Source organism: Mugil cephalus, chromosome 5 (genome assembly GCF_022458985.1).
Source record: "Mugil cephalus isolate CIBA_MC_2020 chromosome 5, CIBA_Mcephalus_1.1, whole genome shotgun sequence".
Taxonomy (NCBI): domain Eukaryota; kingdom Metazoa; phylum Chordata; class Actinopteri; order Mugiliformes; family Mugilidae; genus Mugil; species Mugil cephalus.
In genome coordinates, this window is record NC_061774.1 from 20,722,727 (window position 1) to 20,743,918 (window position 21,192).

At 41.4% G+C, this 21,192-nt stretch overlaps 1 protein-coding gene across 3 annotated transcripts in view; it reads right to left on the bottom strand.

Annotated features, from left to right (window-relative positions):
* Positions 1–1,116: 1,116 nt before the first annotated feature.
* Positions 1,117–21,192, bottom strand: part of zgc:66433 (uncharacterized protein LOC321250 homolog) — a 53,361-nt gene continuing 33,285 nt past the window's right edge. For all 3 annotated transcript variants that reach the window (XM_047584784.1, XM_047584786.1, XM_047584785.1), the window contains exons 3-16: positions 19,768–19,942; positions 18,706–18,832; positions 15,632–15,772; positions 15,466–15,525; positions 11,632–11,787; positions 10,573–10,687; positions 9,512–9,830; positions 8,870–9,428; positions 5,919–7,230; positions 5,670–5,767; positions 5,012–5,174; positions 4,753–4,871; positions 4,012–4,105; positions 1,117–2,795 (exon numbers count right to left, since the gene is read on the bottom strand). In XM_047584784.1, coding sequence (XP_047440740.1) covers positions 2,311–2,795; positions 4,012–4,105; positions 4,753–4,871; positions 5,012–5,174; positions 5,670–5,767; positions 5,919–7,230; positions 8,870–9,428; positions 9,512–9,830; positions 10,573–10,687; positions 11,632–11,787; positions 15,466–15,525; positions 15,632–15,772; positions 18,706–18,832; positions 19,768–19,942 — 3,923 coding nt within the window. In that variant the 3' untranslated portion in view covers positions 1,117–2,310. The remainder of the gene's footprint in view (positions 2,796–4,011; positions 4,106–4,752; positions 4,872–5,011; positions 5,175–5,669; positions 5,768–5,918; positions 7,231–8,869; positions 9,429–9,511; positions 9,831–10,572; positions 10,688–11,631; positions 11,788–15,465; positions 15,526–15,631; positions 15,773–18,705; positions 18,833–19,767; positions 19,943–21,192) is intronic.

Genomic DNA, 21,192 nt, shown 5'->3' on the forward strand with positions numbered 1-21,192 from the left:
ATAGCCCGATGACTGATACAGGAGTGATTTAATAGATTAGTTATGAGGACTGTGTCAACATTAAGCTCCATCTACATCTTTTCTAAAAGGGATTATTATTATTTATTATTATTATTACCATAGTTTCTGTGATTTCTTACAGGTCGAAACGTCCTTAGTCGACATTAATCTACGCCCTCCACCTCACTTCTGTGCCTCTGACTCCAGCCAAGTTGGTTAGTTATATAACCTGTAAATGAGAAGGTCAGGACCCAGCAGTCATCGCCATGGATACTTGGCACTGACACACACTAACACACACACACATACACACCAATACACACACGCACCGTGGTTATATCTTGGTTGGTCCACTTTAAAGCCACACGTGTGGGATAGTGCATGTATCAGAAGTAGGGCAGCAGCAGGCGGCGTTACCTAACTCACCCAGAAAATACATCTGGGGAGTCGAAAGCATTCCTCTCACTGATTAAAGCTTCCTGTGCGCACACACACACACACACACACACACAACCATCAATCAGACATAAGCAAACACAGGCTCGTTATGGACATTTGGTTTAAATTCCGGCTACACACATGCATGCATGCGTTCACGACAGCAATGTACAGTGAGCGTTCAAGACATTCAGTTTGATAATCATTAGAAAGTGTTAAAAGTCATTTATTACTTGGAAAATCACCCGTGGACACAACTAGAAAAAATAAAATCTTGGGACACAAAGACGTAAACTCTGACCAATAAAAGTAAAATGGTTCAAATCTTAAAGATTCAGGAGTTGTTATGTAAACTGGTTGTTTTTCTTGAACACAACTTCATCTGGCAAACGTTTTCTCAGTCCACCCTGCAAAACACCACTCGACCACAGTGGGTTTTTTCACTGTGGACTTAAATTAACTAATTTTCTCATTATAGTAAGGCACACTAATATTACTTCACATTGTGAAGTAAATCACAGTGATTACTAAACACTGTATATTTTATTTTCAGTTTCTCCAGTATTTCAATCAATATTAAGAAGTAGTATTTTTCCTTTATAACACAATATTCTTGTTTACTTTTCACCAGTGTAAGTGACCATGAACTGTACAAGAAGCAAATATATTACAAATGTGTCAGGGATTTATTATTTATTAATAGTTGGAGTTGTTGTGGCTTTATACAATTTACAATACATTTCCATTACAACTACACAGCTGAAAGTGTGCACAGACAAACACACAAAGAAAAGTGATTTTTTTCTTCTTTTTTTTACTGCACATTTTATGTACAAGACAAATTCTCAAAAGGCGATACAAAAAAAACAAAGTTCATAGCGCAGAGAGTTACTGTATAAGACTGATGGTTTAATGGATGCAAAGGAAAGTATCTTTCTACACGACGCACAAACCTCTGCAATATTACGGTGCTTTGAAAACGTAATAAAAATGTAAGAAGGTCAACGTGATGATATTTCTATATGATTCCTGCTTTTTTACTTACTGTCGTATGCTTGCAGCTAATCTGTAGTTTAGTTTTGCGTATTCAAAATATCAAAAGAGGGTTTTGAAAATATCAAAAGAGGACAATTAAAAATATAATTTACCGCCTGAAACAAGCGGGGAGCACGACGAACATCAGGTTAAGAAGAAAGAAAGAAGAAATCTGCTCCATAAAGATCTGATCAGAAATTGTTTTTGTTTTTTTTAGCAAAACTTTACACCGGCAGCAAATTGTTCTTCAGCTGAACTTGCATGTTATCCTCAATATCACCCTCAAAATGTGAGCTTGTATCACTGATTTAAAATAAACACACACACACATGCGCACACACACACACACAGAAACACACTGGGCTGGTAGAAATATACTGTAGCATCGTGTAGATTAAGACAAAACCTAACAATAGCAAACCCCAAGATTTATTCTGTCTTCTTTATAAAATAATCTGCCTGCGTCTTCCCTTTCCTGTGTGGCCTCGGATAAAAATTAATATCGACTGCTGTGACGCTTACAGGTGTTTTCTCTCATTCAGGCACCGTATTATATTACACACTAATAATAAGAAAAAAAAACACAAACAAAAAGGATCTGGTTCAAGTAAGACGCATTAACCTTTGGGGTCCTACCCTGTCATTTAGAAACATGGCTGTACAACGTAAGGAAGGAGTTAAACAGAGCCTGTCTTTAGCTGTGTGACTGGACATCTGCACCAATCAGGAGCCCGAAGCCAGGACAATAAGAAACGTGTGTGCAAATGCGTTCTGGTCCATCCAGAGCTTTGTTGATCTGAGCCGGTGCACCAGACCCTCAGTTAAAACCTTGGCCTGTCACTGGACAATCTGGGGCATCTCGCTCCAGGCTTTGGCCTTCTTCTTGGCCAGCGCCATCCAGGGGGGCTCGTCCTGGGGCAGAGACGGGGAAGGCAGGCCTCGCTGAGGGGACGGGGTCTGTCCGGAAAGCCCCGCGGCCTTTGCGCCGGGCTTCTCCGGGACGGGCCTCGACGAGAAGGGAGGGGAGGTGACCAGGGGCGTCTTGGGCGGAGTGGCAGGTTTGGAGAGAGAGGGCGGGCCCGTGCAAGAGGGAGGTTTCTGGGGGACGGGGACCGGAGTTGGGGGTGGGACGGATCTTTGGGGTGCGTTAGGCTGTGGCGGATGTTTCGCTCCGACAGCGGGGACCTGGGGTTTGGGGGCGACGGGGCAGGAGAGTGACTGGGACTTGGAAGGCTGAGGTGGCACTGGAGTCGGAGGGGAGAGCGCCCTCTTGGCCTCCTTTTCTGCAGAGGCTGATGGTTTACTGATCTCTGACTTACTCACTGCAAGATAAAAAAAAAAAAAAAAACATGACATGTCAAACAGATAAAAGACTAACAGAGGAAACTATAATGAAGAAATGTGTGAGTGACACTAAGGACTAGAGTTATGAAAACTAAGATCTTTAGATGCAAATACAGTAGACATCTGCATTGGGCCTTTGGCTGTGTATTTAATTTCTTAATTTTATTTGCTTTGCTTATTGTCAATTTTATTTATTAATTCCTTTATTTTTAAAGGTATTATTATTCATACACTCGTATTCTTTGTCCCCAAATTACTTATTATTGTCTATGTCTTTTCACATTTCTTCCTTAAGCAAATGATGGTGGCTGAGTGCATTTGTGGCCTATAATAGTTAATTTTTTTATTTTATTTATTTTGGATTGAGACAGTTCCTGTCCTCCGTGCAGGAATGCATGTTAATTTTATTTTTTTATCTGTGAGATAACTGTGCCCCCTTTCAGTTGACTATAACTGATAGAAGTAAAATAAATAAATAAATGTGACATTTGGAAATAAAAGTCACCTGAAACAAACATTTAATAACAGCCTTTATTATTTACATTTAGTTATATACTTATGACCTCATTTACATATTCGTATTTATGTATTTTACTTATGCAAGTTTATTATTATTAAAAATAATGTAAAAAATGCTTTGTGAATAAGAAAATAAAAAATTATATTTTTGTTTTCTTTTTTTGTATTGTTTTTGTCTTCTGTTCTGCTTCCATTTTCTGTTATTTTTGGGAGCTCTTCTCTGAGGGTTTTTTGGGGTTTCCCCAGCATGCATTTAAAAAAAAAAAACAAAAAAAAAAAACAGCTTTAATGTATCTTAAAATGTTCCAAACTAATGAAATACAATAAAACAAAACATTATTTAAATGGCATTCATTGCCTCAGAGAACATAGAATATGGTTGGATTAAGTTTTAAATCACTGTTGCAGTAGCAGAGATCGACCAGATGAGGGCAGCAGTGCATTAGTGAAAAATGAATTGGCAGAAAGTGAATTGTTTACTAGAACCACACTGAAAGCCAATACAGCAGTTCATACGTTTAAATCTACTGAAATGCTTCCACACAGCAGTTGATGTGTCTTTTGTAAATGAGTTTAGTCCACCCAGCGCCTGCTCCTGGTCCAAATGGTCGTGTATGTGTGTGTGTGTGTGTGCACGTGTGTGTGTTTGTGCACGTTTGCTGTGCGTGTGCTGACCTTTGGAGGAGGACTCAGCTGTCTTGTTGCTGTGCTCCCTGCTTGCAGCTAAGCCGACGTACATCGGCAGTGAAGACTTTCTCTCCTGTTCCTCCTGGTGACAAAGAGCAGAAGCACAACAGTCAGATACAAAGATGATGAGACACACATGACGCTGGGTGGACGGTAATTTCATTCGAACTCTTAGCACGTTGGGGAACAAGTAGGTAGTAATAAGTAGGCCACAAAACAAAATTACAAGATTATGAGTAGGGGTTAAATCAGGACCGTAGGGAGGGGAATCCCCAGTCTGGTGATCACACACTAAACTGCTGGAGTTGAAACAGGGGATAGACCATCAGTAGAAAATAGTAAGAAAACTATTCATTATGCTTTTTAAATTAGTAAGAAAATGAGAGAGTAGGAGAATTTTCTGTTATATTTACTTGTGCTTGTATACAAATTGAGAATTTACACCGATCAGCCACAACATTAAAACCACTGACAGGAGAACTTAATAACATCGACCATGTTGTCACAATGCAGAGTTCTTCAAGAAACCTCTGGACCTGGCATTTGTTTGGTGGTTACTTAGACATGTACCACCCACCTAGACCAGACCAGACACCCCCACCCCATAGCAATGACACTCCTTGATGACAGCAGACATCCCCAGTGATTCTGACACTCGCTACGATGACATGTGTCTCTCATGTTAAAGAGTAAAAGTTGTCCCGACCCACACACATAGCGTACTGTTACCTTCTTGACAGTTATCTCCTCCAGTGAGTTTTCTTTGTAGATCTTCTGTTTCTGTTTGGCCATAGAAATCCAGCTGGGAGAATTAGTTCCAGCAGAAGCCCCCCGACCTGTAGCTGGGTCTGATAACAGAGCAGATACACAGCACGGACTCAATGAGGAGGCTGTTAATCTGAACTTTTACACCTCAACAGATTATTTAGAGCAGAAAGCTGTAAACCACATGGTCTAAATAAAATGTCACTGTGTGATTGTGGCTGACCTGAGACGCGCTTCAGTTTCCCTCCGCCTTCTCCGTGTACCTCTGGTTTCTTCGGGACGACGGGCTTGTTGCTGATTGGCTGATACACAGAAGGCTTAACACTGACTGGCTGCGGTGGGTCGACTTTAGTGCTGGTTGGTGGAGTGGGCGATTCAACCGGAGGCTGAACGACATAAACAAGATAAAATAAATCGAATCATAAATGCAAATTTAAAATTTACTAACAAAGAACCATATCGTGGCCACCACTTGGGGGCAGCAAAGAGCAGTTGCTCAACTGACTTATAACCTTATAAAGTTGGGCCTATTTACACACCTAACAGAGAGAGGACAACATTACATGTTCATAAAGTCCAATTCTCAGTCTTGTTTTGAGGCTCTTATGATGTTTTAGAGATTTACTACATAAAACAACTTGGTGAAAAGTTTGACCAATACAGAAATATTGATTACAGCTGCTTTATGTTAGAAAGTAAGGTATTTAGACTGGTGCAGAGACCCTCAAAGCTGAACATCTTTGCCAAGCCACACTAAAAAAAAAAAAAAGAGTTTAGTATGGCTTGGTTTCAGGGGGAGGTTCTCCTCTCTGCTCTCTCCCCACCGCCCATGAATAAGTACCACATGCAAGCAGCATAACAACACAGTCTGGGTTCGTCACCTCCGTGTTTTCCTCCTCCGAGCCCAAGCGGAGCATACCCGACGTCTTCCTCAGCCGAACTCCAAACGGGTTGCTTCCTTCCACGGCGGGCGAGCTCTCTGCAGGATGGAGAGAGAGGATAAAGTTGGTCGGTTATTCATTTCAACCACAAGCTCGCCACCTGTGATTACATCACGGCGAAGTAAGAAAGAAAACAAGACAAGGGGACGAATTAAAAGCCTGTGGTTTATGTCGGAAAAGCGTCCTCACCCTCCGTGCTTGCGGGAGCTGAGGTCTGAGGTTTGACGGGGGCCGGTGTTGCGCTGTTCTGGGGTTTGCCGGCGACGCTCACTGCGCTCCTCATTTTACTGGGGCTCAACACCAATTCGACCTTCTTGCTCGCAGCAGCCTCCTCCACCTCCTCACTGCTGGGTGCAGCGACAGTGGAGGGTGAAGAGGCCGGCGGGGAAGACGGAGGGGTCAGACTTTGAGGTCTCTGCCAGGCGGGGGAGACATTGAATCGGGCTTTACTCTGATCTGAACTAAAGGGCAGCCGGTCGGCTTCTTCCTCCGCAGAGGCAGGAGCTGCAGCATCTTGTATGTGTGCAGGCTCTTTTTCTTCTTCTTCTTCTTCTTCTCCTGCTAAATCCATTTCTGTTTCTTCTGTGGGATCCGCAGGAGGCGACTGGGTGACACTTTCACTGGGTTCTGCTTTGGTTGGGGACGTTTGAAAGAAAGAAATGGCTTTCTCTGAGCTGGGAGAGATCAGATTTATGTGGATGACGCTGGTCTTACTGGGAGTGGTGGGCCCACTCGCTGGTGAACGAGTCTCACTCGGCGACTCTGGGAGAGACAGAGACGGAGGCCTGGATGAAACACTGGCTTGTTCTGTGGCTTCACTTGGATCCACGTCTGCGTGGGGGGTTGGTTCTACACTTTCCTGCTTCAGGTCCTGTTCAGTTTCATCCGTTTGGTTTGCTTCCACTTCTTCTTCTTCTTCTTGTTTTTTGTCTTCAGGACTGATCTCTTCTCCATCCTCTGCTTCCTCTTCTCCGTCCTCGATCTCGTCTCCAGAGGTCTTGTTTGACTTCTCTTCCTCCTCCTGCACTAGAGCGACCACTTGATCACTCAGGTCTGCAGGGATTTCATCATCATGGCCGTTGTGTTCGCCGCAGACGCCGTCATCCGTGAGCACGACGCCTTCATCCGCCTCCTGCATCGACGTTTCACTTTGAACTTCAGCTTCCTCCTGCGCGTCAGGAAGCATCTCCTCTGCTTCGCTCTTCTCTTCTTCCATCGCCTCCTCCACCTCCTCCGCCTCCTCCACGCCCCTCCCTTCATTCACCTCCACTGCCACCACCCCATCATCATCATCCTCCTCCTCCTCCTCCGTCTTCTCCTGCGCCTCTTCCTCCACCTCGGACTCCTTCTCCAGCTCTATCGCTTCCTCCTCGCCCTCCTCCCTCTCCTCTTCCACCTCTTCCTCTGCAGCCTGGCTGATGGTTTGTCTTGTGAGCACACTGCTTTCTTCCTCGGGTTGGACTTCCTCTGCGTCCTCTTTCTGTCCCTCCTCCTCCTCATGCTAGAGGACAAAAGAGAAAAGAAAAGGAAAAGGAGACATGTCAGCTTTCAACTCCACATACACACATTTGCTTATATGCAAGATTTAAACAAAAACTTCTGGGATTCACATGAAATGACAACACATTCTCCACAGAGCAAGGACACTTTTAATGGATTACGTGACCCATTAAAACCCATTAAGCTGGTTTAGATTAATTTTGCCTATATTAAAGTCACATATATTTTAATTTAATCTCCAAATGAGGCAACGCAACGGTGGCTGTGTCCATGTCCCACAACTTTAAATATAAACAGATATCTGGATATGTACGCAGAAAGAAACACATGATTTGTATTTAGATGATAGCTGCTAAAGGAAAAGCTAATATTTATTATCACAGGAAATTAAAAATTGTGTTTTAACACACGTCAAAAATGTGGTTACAAGAAGACGACGGCCATTGTTGACATTTTTGACAGAGGAAAAGGGTATGCCTGAGGCCACACCCCCTGAGTGGCAAAAACATGGTGAAATGTATCAGTAAATACAGTGAGAACAGGAAATATGTGCATTATCAGGTCAAAGTAAGGACAAGTGGACTCGACAATGATCTATATGAACTAGTCTGGATTTGGAAAAGTGGATTACTAGTTAATTTTGGTTAGTTTCATTTCAGTTATGATAAATGTAGCTAATAAAAGACTCTAACGCTAAGAGCTTTTCTGAGAAGTAATATAATACTGCCTTAAAACGCAAATATTCAGTTTATTGTTGTATTGTTATTTATTGTTGGAAATGAAATAGTTAATAGTTGTCGGCTGTAACCACCAAAACGTAACTTAAGAAGTAACTTAAGGTATGACTTCACCAAAAAAATACATCTTAAATTAATATTACCTGACATTAAATGTGAACCACAACACCAGGTTTCGGAGCCTGGATTCCAGTTGTTTCCTAGTAATGCAGCGATCCAACAGCACTTTTTTTAATTTAGTTTTACACCTTAAAGCCTATGATTCAAGCTAATGCTGCTAATCTCTATGTTCAACTGTCACCTTTTGCCACTCAGTGGCCGTAACCATGGAGACTTCCCTAGCTGTGACGTCACGTGCATACCCACGTAGGGAGTAACACAACAACACAGTGAGCTCAGCGTTAGATGTCTTGCTCGAGGACACTTAGTTTGCCAACTCTATAGTGAGTTAACAAAATACTGGACTATTGGATGAGAACAGCTTCGAGTTTCCTGTTTCCAACATTAGTTAGGTTTCAGTTTTTTGTGCCTAAAGCCAATGAACCTAATCTAACATCAGCGTAACCTCTATTTCACTGACAGGTTTAATAGCTTTTAGATTGGGACAATTCTCCAACATGTGCCTCGGGGTCTCCATGTTCAGCGCATCCGATGCAGTGACTATATCCGTATTAATGGAATCGGTTCCCATCTACTGTCTCCCACTATAGTCGCTGACTGTTTCTCCAACAAGACCTCAAACTCTTTATTTCTGAAGACATATTTTTACTATTGGTTATTTTTACTGGCACTCAAAATGTTGATTATTTCTACTGTTAATGTCCCTCACAGAAAACCTTTGGAAAGATTTGTTTGAATTAAACATGAACTCAAATGTTTAAATGAAAAACCAAAAATACATACACCATGTTGAGTTAATTGCTCCACAGCTACATCTTCTTCTTCTTCTTCTTCCTTCTCCTCCTCCTCTTCTGCTTCTTCACCTTTCACCTCTTCAACAGCAACCACTTCTTCTTCTTTTTCTTCTTCTTTTTTTTCTTCTACTTCTTTTTGATAGGAACGAGTGACCACCTCCTCTTCTTCCTCTGTGGCCTGACTGGACAGGACTGAGCAAGAAGGAGTGAACTGATAACTGATGGGCTGATGCTCCTCTGCCTCCTCTTCCTTCACCTCCTCTCCTTCTTCTATCTCTGCCTCTTCTTTCAGTTTCCCTTCCGCCTCCTGCTTCATCTCCAGGAAGACATCCTCAGTCTTAACGTCCAGAGACCCAAGCGGCGTCTTCAAGGAGCTAAGCACCTCCTGTAAGAGGGAGGTCTCCTCCTCCTCCTCCATGGTTCCCTGGACTCCATCTTCTTCACTTTCCGACGCCGAGTCACTGTCAAACTTCTTATCTGCTCCATAGACGAAGCCTGGGGGGTCCAGCAGGTACTCCCTCAAGCCAGTAGGGGGCTCCGGCGTGGCTCTAGAAGCAGAAATCCAGAGTCAGAATTGATGTAAGGAGAAAACAGAAACAAGCTTATCGGGGGAAAACCAGGAGAAAATCACCTGGGACTGTCCAGAGAGGAGGCTCTGGAGCTGGGCTCGGACGAGGGCAAGGGCTGGGACTCCGAGGCTTCCTCCTCTGAGAGTCTTGGCTCAGGAGGACAGGAAGTGTCTGGGCCGTGAGAAACATCCTGTTCTGTTTCGGGCTCATCCTCTCCCTCCTCCTCCTCCTCCTCCACCACCTCCTCCTCCTCCTCCTCCTCCTCCTCCTTATCTCTCAACAGGGATCGCCTGGAATGCTGCGGTGGCTCCGTCTCCTCCACCTCATCCTCCTCCTCCTCCTCCTTCTCCACTTTTGGTTTCAGCTGATGGTCACCGACATCTGTTTAACGGACAGAAACAAAGGACTCATCCATCAACGGCTGATGATGTTGAAAGAGATAATCCAGTTAGACTTTCATTGCAGATTTACTTTCTCTTTTCTTATTTGAAAATGCTATTTCCAAGCATGTTCCAAAATCAACCACCTGAATATATTACACTTGTAAGGATAATGAAATATGATTCATTTATATGATTTTCACACAGACGGGGTACTCCTGACTTTTGAAAGTGTAAAATTCCATTTGAATTTTATTTCCATCATGCAGTTTGTCATAAAACTGGATGTACTGTAGTTAAGTCAATGCAATAATACTGTGCAAACACCAGCGTCGATAGAGCATCAAGCTGCAGTACATTTTCAATGCACGCTTAAATTAATACCTGTGACTTGCTGCTACTTAATGGTCATGACAAACTACACATCAAGCCAGATTCAGCTTTTTTTTTTTTTTTTTTTCAGTGAAGCAGTGATGCATTCACCAATCATGCTAGTTATGTGTCGACACTTGGTTGCAAACTGTCTGCAAGTTTAACAATGAAATGTCAGGGTCACTGTGGAAAGGTGAGGAGTAAAATGAAAACAAGCTTTATTATATATTCTGCAGATAAAAAAAAATGTTTCAGAGTTTCAGATTTAGTTTTAAATTGATTTGATTGAATAATAACGTTTAATACTCGCATCCAAAGACTTCCTAGACTCATTGGATTGAAGGTAAAAAAAAAAAGAAAAGAAAAAGAACCTTCTATCCTCAGTTGCTGTTGTGGCTCCTCCATACCGTCCGTTTCTACTTCTTCCATGGACGTCGTCAGCATCTCTTCCACCGCAGAGTCTCCCTCGGCTTTGCCCTCCGGCCGCTGCGTGGACAGAAGACGTTAGCTGTGTCCTCAGAGTCATCAGGTCCCACTCAGGTGGGGATTTGGTGACCAAGTTAGATCGTCCTTCAACCACAAGATTAAGACTGAACCCAGAAAATAAGCCGTCAACAGTCCTAGTATGCTAACGCACTGGTTGACCCAACACTTAACCATGTTATACATAACGTAGAGCAGTGGTGCTGTATTTTTCATCATAAAAAATATAATTTTGTAAAATAATAATACAATATAGTAGTGCAATGAGTTATCTCTTTGTTTTCACTAGATTTTGGACAGAAAGGTTAAATATCTGCTGATCATAAAGTAAATTCTGCATGAAATAGTCTGTAGTGCTGGATGATATCTATAGACATGATAAATTTTTCTTGTTTTTCTTGTATTTCTCATTTCTCTGCCTTAGTTTTAGCACATAATAGCAACAAAGTGACCCTTAATTTTCTACAAAAAAAGGAAAATTCTTGGAAAAGTTTAAATTTTTAACAGTAAAAAAAGCCTTGATTTGACGAACGAATGATACACGATGAAGCTTTACAATGGGGGGATAACACAAAGAGAAATAAGAAAGTACTTTCCTGATCCTCATTGGGGAAATTAAAAAAAATAAAGAAATATCACCCAAGCTGTTTGCTGTAAACTGGCCTGCTAATCAACCACAATCTACTTTAACAAGTTGTAACTCGCAACAAAGGTGTTTAAACAATCCAGCTGAACTGTTTTATAACTTTTGAACTATTTGATTGTCCCACTGCTCGTGTTCCTAAACAGATCTTTTACAGCCTCAGCTGCCCGAGTCCAACGCAATGACACGCAACAGAAATAACAACCCAGACTATGAAAATAAGACCCAAGAAGTAATAAACGAAAGAGAATTTAAAGCACATGTAAATGGTGTGTCCTGGTGCGTGCTCTTGTTAGTGTCTTACGCTGGTAGGTTTCCTCCTGTTGCAGGCTTTGTGTCTCAGGCCCAGCTTGTGTTTGGCAGCAGAGTTGTCCAGGCAGCCGAAGGGACTGGCCGGCAGACTGAAGTCACCTGGAACCACCAGGGGGCTCATTGCTCTACTGGAGGCGGCATGGGACAGCTGGGAAGAGGAGACGGAAGGTCTTCACTAAAACATTCAGCATTAAACTTTAAACATTTGTGAGCACAGGTGAATTAAATCCCTGCAACATTTGGACTCCAAAGAACCGGCACTCAGATCTGGAGAGAGCTCTGGCTAAGTCCCACTAGCATAAAAAAATAAATAAATGGGATTTGTCCACTCATGTCCTGGGGAAATTGCAGCGGTTTTCCCACTTGATCAGCTCCAGACAGACTTGAGTCACAGGCTTTGAGACATGTGAAACAATAAGCCAAGGAGAAGAAAACAAAAAGGTGGGTTCTCACTTAAACGTTGAAGGCGGAAGATAAAGACGCCAGAGGAAAGGGCAGGAGAGAGGGAGAGTAAGAGAGCGACGTCCAGCTGTATAAATATTAGCTTTTCTTATCTGCGGCACCAACACTTACTCCACCATCATCATCATCACCACAGGAGAAGTGTCTCTAGAAGGCAAATTTTAACAGAGAGAAACTTTCGCTCTTCTAAGTCATTTGTCTTATTTCTTCGATGTGGCCCGTGACGTCCGTGTGCATTTTAGTTTGTCAAATATCGTCAGAAATTCTCTTTGCAATTGACAATAAATAAAATGAATTAAAAATGATGGTATGTTTTCACACGCTGAGAAACTTTCAAACTGACTCATAACGGGTTTCAGGAGAGGTTCATGGGTGCTTGTCTCCTCTCAGGACACACACACACCACCAGTCAAAAGTTTATGAAGTTTGAAAAGGTGTGTCCAAACCGTCGACTGGTAGTGTACACATCTGTGAAGGTGTGCGATGCCACTTTCTCTTTCTCCTCCTCTGTTATTTTCTGCTCCTGCTTTTCTTTTCTTTTTTCTTTTCTTTTCTGCAGCCACAGTACTGTACATGTTATTCCGCTGACCCACTGTGTGTGTGTCTGCGTCTGTGTGTGTTCAGAGTGCATTCCAATGGTTTCTTTGGCAGTCAGCATGTCTGCTTGTAGTTATAGCATTCAGTCCGCCCCGGCCCGCCTCTCCAACACACACACACACACACACACGCACACACACACACACACACACACACACAGACACACAATAGTTCATCTTCCAGCGTCACACACGAAGCACATGACATCCATTTGCTGTGCTACAGATATGTGTTTTGAAAGGGCTGCATGAAACTGAAACTGAAGAAGTCAATTTTTTGTCTATTTTAAGAAGTTAATATCTGGTCAGATATCTGCCTAAAAAAAACCCAACAACAAAACCAACACCAGTACTGAGAGAAGGACACAGACTCTCAAGTTTCAGTCCCACTTCAAGAAATGATTGAGGGGTTGCTTCTTTTATTCTGATCCTCAGTCCCACAAAGAGATGAGGGTTTCAAGCTTTCAAGAAAACTTTCAAGCTGGAAACACAACACAGACAACAACAACAACTCTTATGCAGGGGAATAAGATACAGAACAACATTAATGTTCATTTGATTTTACCTTATAGCTCTGTTTTGGTGTCAGCTCTTAGTGGCTAATGCTACGGATATAAAGATAATGCTATTCTTACTGGCTAGTAGCTATGCTTGTATCAGCGAAATTTAGCTGAGCAGGATGAAGTTTTTGTCAAAAACGACTAAAAACTGACAATGAATTCAGTAAAGTGGAAAGAAAAAGCAAAAAACGTGATAATAAAGAAGGCGACGTTAGACTTAAGGGATAATTCTCAGAGGTTTCTCACAAACATCAACTTATTTTTGACTTTTGTAGAGTTATTTCATCAATTGTTGATAAAAAAAATGTAACTTGAACTTCATAAGTCATCCTACTGTATGTACCCAGGGTGAAAATTAAAAACTTGTGTCTCCACAAAGTCTGTTGTGAGTCGTGAGTGATGTAAAATGGGAAAAACTGCCCCTGCTACTGCGACTCATAAGTCACTGCAGCCTTTCCTCGTCCACATTCCTGCGCGTGGAATGCACTTTAAAAAGGGGATATTTTCAGGTTTATGTGTGCGCGTCTTTGTAGCCGGCCGTTTGCGGCTCTTTCCAGTGGGAACATGACCGGCCAAAACCCTTCTGAAATTGCTAAAACGGCACTATCATTAAACGCTCATTTGTCATACTCTGCTGACGGCGCTTCAGGGCCCACGTTACAGACAGAGAGAGACACTAAACGGACAGTTCTGGAGGAGTTTTGTCTTTTTGCGAATTGGCTCCGTGTCCAAAAAGCACTCATTTTAATTTTTTTCTTTAATCCGACGGAGTTGTTAGGGAACACGAAATTGACCACAGACTCGTCAAACCGCAGTGGGTCAAAAGAGTAACGCTGTGAGGAGAAAAACAAGAGCCAGAGAGAGGATAACAGATGGGGAAAAAGATGATGATGATGATGATGATGATGATCAATGATTAGAGCGGATCATGAGATGTTTTGACTATTAAAGTCACATGAGGAGAAATGTCACACAAAGCTCCACTCTCACACAGCCTGAAGGATCCTCCTGACTTTAATAAATCACACATCATACCATGAGATCAGTCGAGAGGCTGTTTGGCCGGTGACAGTGAAACTCGCTTTAAAACAGCATCAAACAGCATCACAAACATAGTTTTGTCGATATATCATTAAAATGTAAGACGTTGTTAAGTCAGTTAATCTGTGAATTGTAATAAACATCAAATTCCTACTGTCAGCGAATGGAAACATGAAGCTAAAGATGCTGTGAATATGTTAAACTTTGGGTTGTTAATGGTTAATAGCATGTTTAACTCAATCAAGCTGCTTTTCAAATCGTGAAAGAATGAGCAGCTGGATGAAACTTTAAAGTTGCACTAATCTAATCATTTTTAATCAAATATGATTGCTCACAGATTTAATGATTACCAGACTCTGTTGAAGTGGAAACTGAACTTTTAAATAACAAAGTGTTGAGAGAGCTATAATGTCTTACTACTAAAGAGACATATTGATTTTTTTCAGGAGCTGGTGGAGACCAAATCAGAGTCCAAATGAATCCTAATTTTGATCTGCTTTAACACTGATTCACTGGCACCTTAGACAAAGCAGTATTTGTGATATTCAAGAGAAATCCTTAATTCAGCCTTAATTGGGACTTTTTACTAATAAATCTGTGAGGGGAAAATGTAAGAGTATCTGAGAGATTTGCAGGAAGTCTGATACATTTCCTGAGTTGATATCAGCATTGGCTCAAGTTGAAGATTTCCAGTTTAACAATGAATAGATTTGAGAAGTAATTAAGACAAAAGTGATCCTTCTGGACATCTGTACTAGTATAATAGTCTGTACTAGTATAATTAATCACTACCAGATTAAGATGCGTGAATCTCCAGACACAGTTTGTCAAGTTGCAAGGAGGGTAACATAACATAAATTTGTGCATTTCAATTAAATTCATAGTGTAAGGTAGAAGAGCCCATTCAGTGCATCTTTATCCAATGTGTTCCACTTATTAATATTAATTTAATACAAGTAATTAAGTAATATTTTTCAGGGCTTGAAACTGCAACCATTTTAATCACAAATAATATTCCACGAATATTTGAGTTGTGTTGTGAGCGAAAGTCAAGCCTCCCCTGTCCTTAAAACCTACTGACGCCTCTGCATGGGATCAAACTATATTATTTTATCCCGTCCATTGTGATACTGACAATGCTGCGAGGATGCGAAAGCGTTTGCTCACCTGTTCGTCGTCACTGTCTATTCCCTCCAGGCTGATTGAACTGTTCATCTGAGCCTGATTCTGGGATGCGCACAAAGAGGGAACGATAAGAGCATTAGCAAACGTGCCACTACAGACGCAAAATACTCAGGTGGTGGGACATTAATGGGGCGACGTGTTACGTTACCATGACTGTGTGATGCGTTGTGTACTCAGGCGGACTGCAGGGTAGACCGTCATCCTCGGACATAGTTCCGACATCTTCCGCCTTCTTCACACACATGAGCGAAGGAGGAGAGCCCAGCCTGATGGCCTGCTTCAGCTGCAGCTGCAAAAACGAGGCAAACAAAATGAATTTAAGAAAGCAATGTGCGGCTGCCTTATCAGAACCAAAAACTTGCAAATGAGGGTATAGATTTTACAGTCGGAAGTGAAGGTGTTTTGCAGGTTTTTGCATGTACGGTGACTCAGACACTATAAATGTGTATCACTGTCTAGAAATCCCCATCAGTGTGGATTATTAACAGAGGATGACTTAAGTGGACAGTTAGCTGGCATTCAAGAGAAACGGTAGTTTCAGTCCTTGTTCATGTAAGTGTGCATGTGTGTGTGTGTTTGTGTGTGTGGTGGGTATCACAGAAACTCAAACAGTCTTGGTATCTGTGTGCTACGTGTTGCCCTGTAACAGTTTTTCAAGGACGTCAAGGTACAAAGCAAACACTGGACAATGCAGCTTTTCTTCAGCTGGCCAGGACGCTGGTACACTCAGACTCCTTCATAAACAGACGCACGTTTCAGAATGAAACGTTAATATTTTATTGCAGAAACTCCAGGAGGACTTAGAATTAGTTTACTCCACAGTTTGAGTATCGTGGACATACCTGTGGGTTAGTTGTAAAAACATAAATGTGACTTAAAGACTTAAAAATATCCTAATAATAATGAAGCAGTTGTGTTTATTGTGTCCATGAATGCCCTCCTCTTTTATGACCTTAACTTTGGGGACATTTGTGAAAGCTGTTGTGACATGTTTGATAATTTAATTTTGCTGCAGCAGCCTATAGCATTGCTGCCAACTCTCAAGCGATCGGCATGAGAGTCACGCACTCACGCCCCAACTCCCATTCCTCACGCATTTCCAGAAATTTAGCCAAGCGACCGCCCTAGTCACCTCCGACTGTCTGACATTTTGAGTTTGAATATGAACTATAAAATAAATATCTCTATGAAGTAGGTGTTGTAATGATTGGATGACGACCCTGCCAATCAGTTATCCCTCTCTATCTTATATTTTATCTTTATTAAGACTGGATTCTGCAGGTAAGATTGCAGTAATGTGACTTTACTTGGATCCCATCTGTGTAAAAATATTAATATAAATAAATATATTGGGTTTATAAGTGTTCTTTACAGAATTATTATGCGTGTGAGGGAAGTGTTGATATTCCCAACAGCTTCATTTTCTCATAATACGTTTGCATTTCCTATAGCTAAACTTAACTGGATGCTAGCTTGCTACAAAGTTAGCCTTAGAAGTCTCTAGACGTCAACAGTTTTCTAGAAGTTGTGTCCTAACTCCTATTGGCCAGTGCCAGTTGTTTCATAATTGTGTACATAATTCAAACTAACTGTAATCACAAGCTTAAAAGAAGTTTGAAATAAGAAATGCAGCCAACAAGCTAATGTTAACTTCATGTATTTGCTAGTGTTAGCATGTTGGCTACACTAGCATCTGTCTTCTATAATAAAAAAGGTACCAAATTACCATTTTCTGTTTCTAATCACTAAGTCAAATGACTTTAGTTTGGTGACGAATATGCTAAATCTGCAGGATAGCCGATGCTATCAATTAGCATGTCAAATTCAGGCAGCTTTGAGGACGCCACAGATTAAATTTTATTGTTTCTGTAGCTTAAAACAAATTAAACATTTACAAACTTTATCTGTAAATTCAAAAAATAAATGTTGTGTTTCTCAATCAGAATTATACCCTGGCAAATGGAGAAGCAAAATAGCATTTTTTTAAAAAAATAGCATGATAAAATACATGTAAAACTAAAAATTATATGGATATTTAAAATGTGAAGAAACAAATATTTAGAAAAGATGATATGGAGGAATGAGACGGGGTTTGCTTTTCACAGATTAGGACATAAATGATAGTAAACATAATCCTGTTTGAACTACCACTAAAATGACACCCACTTTTTTTTTTGTCCTGTGAGCAACAATGCAGCATTTGCATTTTCAACAAAACGTTACGTTGCGGTAACTTAACACCCATTGCTATATCAATCCTTGCATAATGCGTTTGTATTTGGCTCTGAAACAAACCCCCGTTCTGCTTATCAAACAGGCAGCCGAGCTCAAAGCGAGGATTAAAGTCGGAAGATCTCCATCACATTGTTTTCCATAACAAATTCTGTTTATGCCAATTAACGCGTTACAAACTCCTACAAAGCCTACATGCATGTGCTGTTTTCCTTGAAAATGGTTTTTATATTTGCACTGATCATCGAAGGCTGGCTGCTCCAAACACGCTGTCTCATCTATAGACAGGCCACAAATCAGTGCTCCTTCGTCTTCCTCTGTATTTTAGCTGCAGGAGAAAGTTTTCCCTTTGAGTAAATCCCCTTAAGGAGCTGTTTAATTCTCACACCCCTGCAGCTTAGTGGAGCGGTTTCCCTGGAGGTCAGTCTGCCCGTCTGGATCTCATGTCTTCCCGTTTTAGCCTGTTGTTGTGACACATACTTGTTCTCTGTCTGCTTTCCTATCATCAGCCAGTCCTTTTATTTTTCCTTGTCAGAGTTATAATCTCTCAGCTGCGCCAGCCTGAACGCTCACATGTACCACATTACACTTAACTATGGATCTGCAAAGTAGGTTTGAGTAAACGTGTTATCTTATTCAGCAGTATTTTTACATTCAGTCCTAATGTGTAATCCCATTTGGTATATATATATATATATGTGTGTGTGTGTGTATATATACACACCAGATCAGCTGAGATCGCCGTGTCTTACGAGCTCTGTTCATGACAGCGGAGAGAGACTCTCACTCTTGAACTCACTAAAAGTGTCAAACTGCAATTCTTATAATTGTTAATTATCTTCATTTAGTCTCACAGTCACATCCTTTATGTCTCTTTCCTGTCAGAGGTCAGGAGCCCGTGTCATCCCAGAGGGATGTAACATTTCCTTGAATCAACTTTTCTCCTAGCAATATCTAAAAACCGAAAGTCCCACTTTTGTCTATATTTACCTGCAGTGACTTCACTTTCCCATGGATGCTGTCCTGAGATGCCCCGAGAGCCTCGTTTGCCTCTGATGAGTCCGAAACAAAGACGGAGTCGTGTGACAAGGCCTTGCTGCCCAGACTGATCTTTGACCTACGGGAAACGGGAAGAAGAAGTGATGTTTTCACGGCTTTTTAAAATAAAAAAAGACAAAAGAAAAAGGATTTATTACGATGTTAGGCGCCCCAAAATGTAGGACTCTGTTCACCTTACGTGTGAAATCCTGTACTGTAATTCTTTCTGCTGGCGGCGCTAAAAATTTTAACTAGATATATCCTGTGACACAGATGAAGAGCAGACAAGAAAGGAAGTGGCACGGCTTAGAAAAACAAAGGAATTGAGGGATTGTCCACAGGAAGATTCATTCCACCGCGTGTTACAAAAACAGGAAGCCACGAGCCACCACCGAGGTGAGTTTGGCAGCACAGGAGATGGATGTTAAAACACAATCTTCCTTTCTCAAATTAACTCCTTTCATTCTTTTTTTTTCTTACAAGAGAAAATATGTTTATCTGACTGGATGGAGGACGTTGGGTATAAACATACTGGGCTACAAATTTTAACTGCCATTTGTTCTCGGTCTTTATTAGAGTTATATCTACCCATGTAGGAGCTGCCACCATCCACAAACATTCATCAACCTTGGCTTCAGTTGTAGAGATATATTGTGTATGTTAGAGATTTTGATATTATAGATGCTTTTCCAACTGTTTAAATGCATTTAAGAGGGAAAAATTGACACATTTGCATAAAAAACACATAATAAAAAGATAAAGATGTTGTCACTAAGACAAGTACGATGTATATGCAAATGAAAACTAAAGGAAAAAGGTGCAATAGCATGAAATTATAATAAAGTCAGTACAAATTTCTACCACCGTAAGCATCCTCTAACATATTAAAAGCTAAAGTGAAAGGATATTAGATGCAGAATTTGATACTGTTGGACACAAAAATACTTGAAGCTCGAAGGGGGTATCTGACCTCTCGCCAGGAACTAACAGTAAGTGTCAGATGTGTGCTCTTACCCAGAGCCCTTATCCTTCTCGGATCGGGTGAGCGTGTTGTTCTCCGATGCTTTGCTGACATTGTCGGTCGACTGGCTGGCCTTGAGGCCAGCGTCCGCCCCTGCAGGCGACGGCTCCTTTCTCTTCTTCCTCGCGAAAAACCTCTTGAACGTCTGGAACTTGGACTTTTTCTTCCCTGGAGGTGACAGAAAAATTAAACCTCAAAACTAACCGCGAATGGTGATATATATCAATAAGGAAATTACGGGCGCAGCATCTTTACGCCTTTAATATGAACTCCAGTTACGGGGCAATTAGTCCTGCGTTGGCTGTAAAAGTTGCAGGTAGGCAGTCGCACAGGAGGAACCACACACACCGAGACAGAAACATACACAAACACGCGCTCGTAAAGCCTCCCCCTCGGTGGGTCCGCGGCCATTAGCACTAACAGTGGAAAAACTCAGCAGCTCTTTTATAACTCCTTAAACAGCTACAAACAGCTTTCATTGCTTTTAGTCACCAAGGCGCTCATAAAAAACTTGAAATACCCACTGGTCCTCTCTCTGACCCTCATTCAACAGAGCTGTGGGCTGTCTCAACGTTTATATACTCCAGGTTTATAAAGATAAGGAAGAGTGAAGGTCTTTTCCTTGTGTTTGAAGACAAAGGGACAATAGTTAGAAGTTACGTTTCTAGATAAGCTTCTCTGATGTTTAGCAGGAGTAACGTTTTCTTGCATTGTGGGTAACGTAGGTATGAAGATTTGATAGAGGAACGAGAATAGTTCAGGTGCTGATTCACATTCTTTCTCCTATATCTCAAAATAGCACTCTCTTGAACATTACTATGAACAGCAAACACTTCCATCAATGAATAATTCATCATCAAACACTGAGACACGTTCAGTGTTGCATGGCTACCACAGGACGGACATATTCAAATCTTCAAACACACAGAGGGAAACAGAGCGAGGACAAAGGAGAAGCCAGGAGTCCAAAAACTAAAAAACAAAAAAACAAAACAACTACTGTGCACAGATTATTTTAAGCATTCACATCCCTGAGCCCTCCATGAAAACACTTTGGAAGAGACTCAAAAAATAGATCAATTATTTTTAAACCAGCAGTGTCATTTTTTATTTTTTTATGTTCTCCACCCTGTGGGGAATCCTTGAGCATTCCTTCTTTTCTAAAAATATGCCGCCTGGCTGGAAATCACAAGTGAAAAATCTTTGGCATCCAAACTAATGTTTGCGGTAAAGATGCTGGATCATTTAAATATGGACATTTAAAAGGTTGGACCCCGGTTTGTCTTCAGAACTGCTTTAATAGCATCACGCAGTTGCTGCTGATTTGTCGGCTGCACATCTATGATGCCAATCTCCTGTTTCACCACATCCCAAAGGTTCCTCTATCTGTTGGATTGAGATCTGGTGACTGTGGAGTA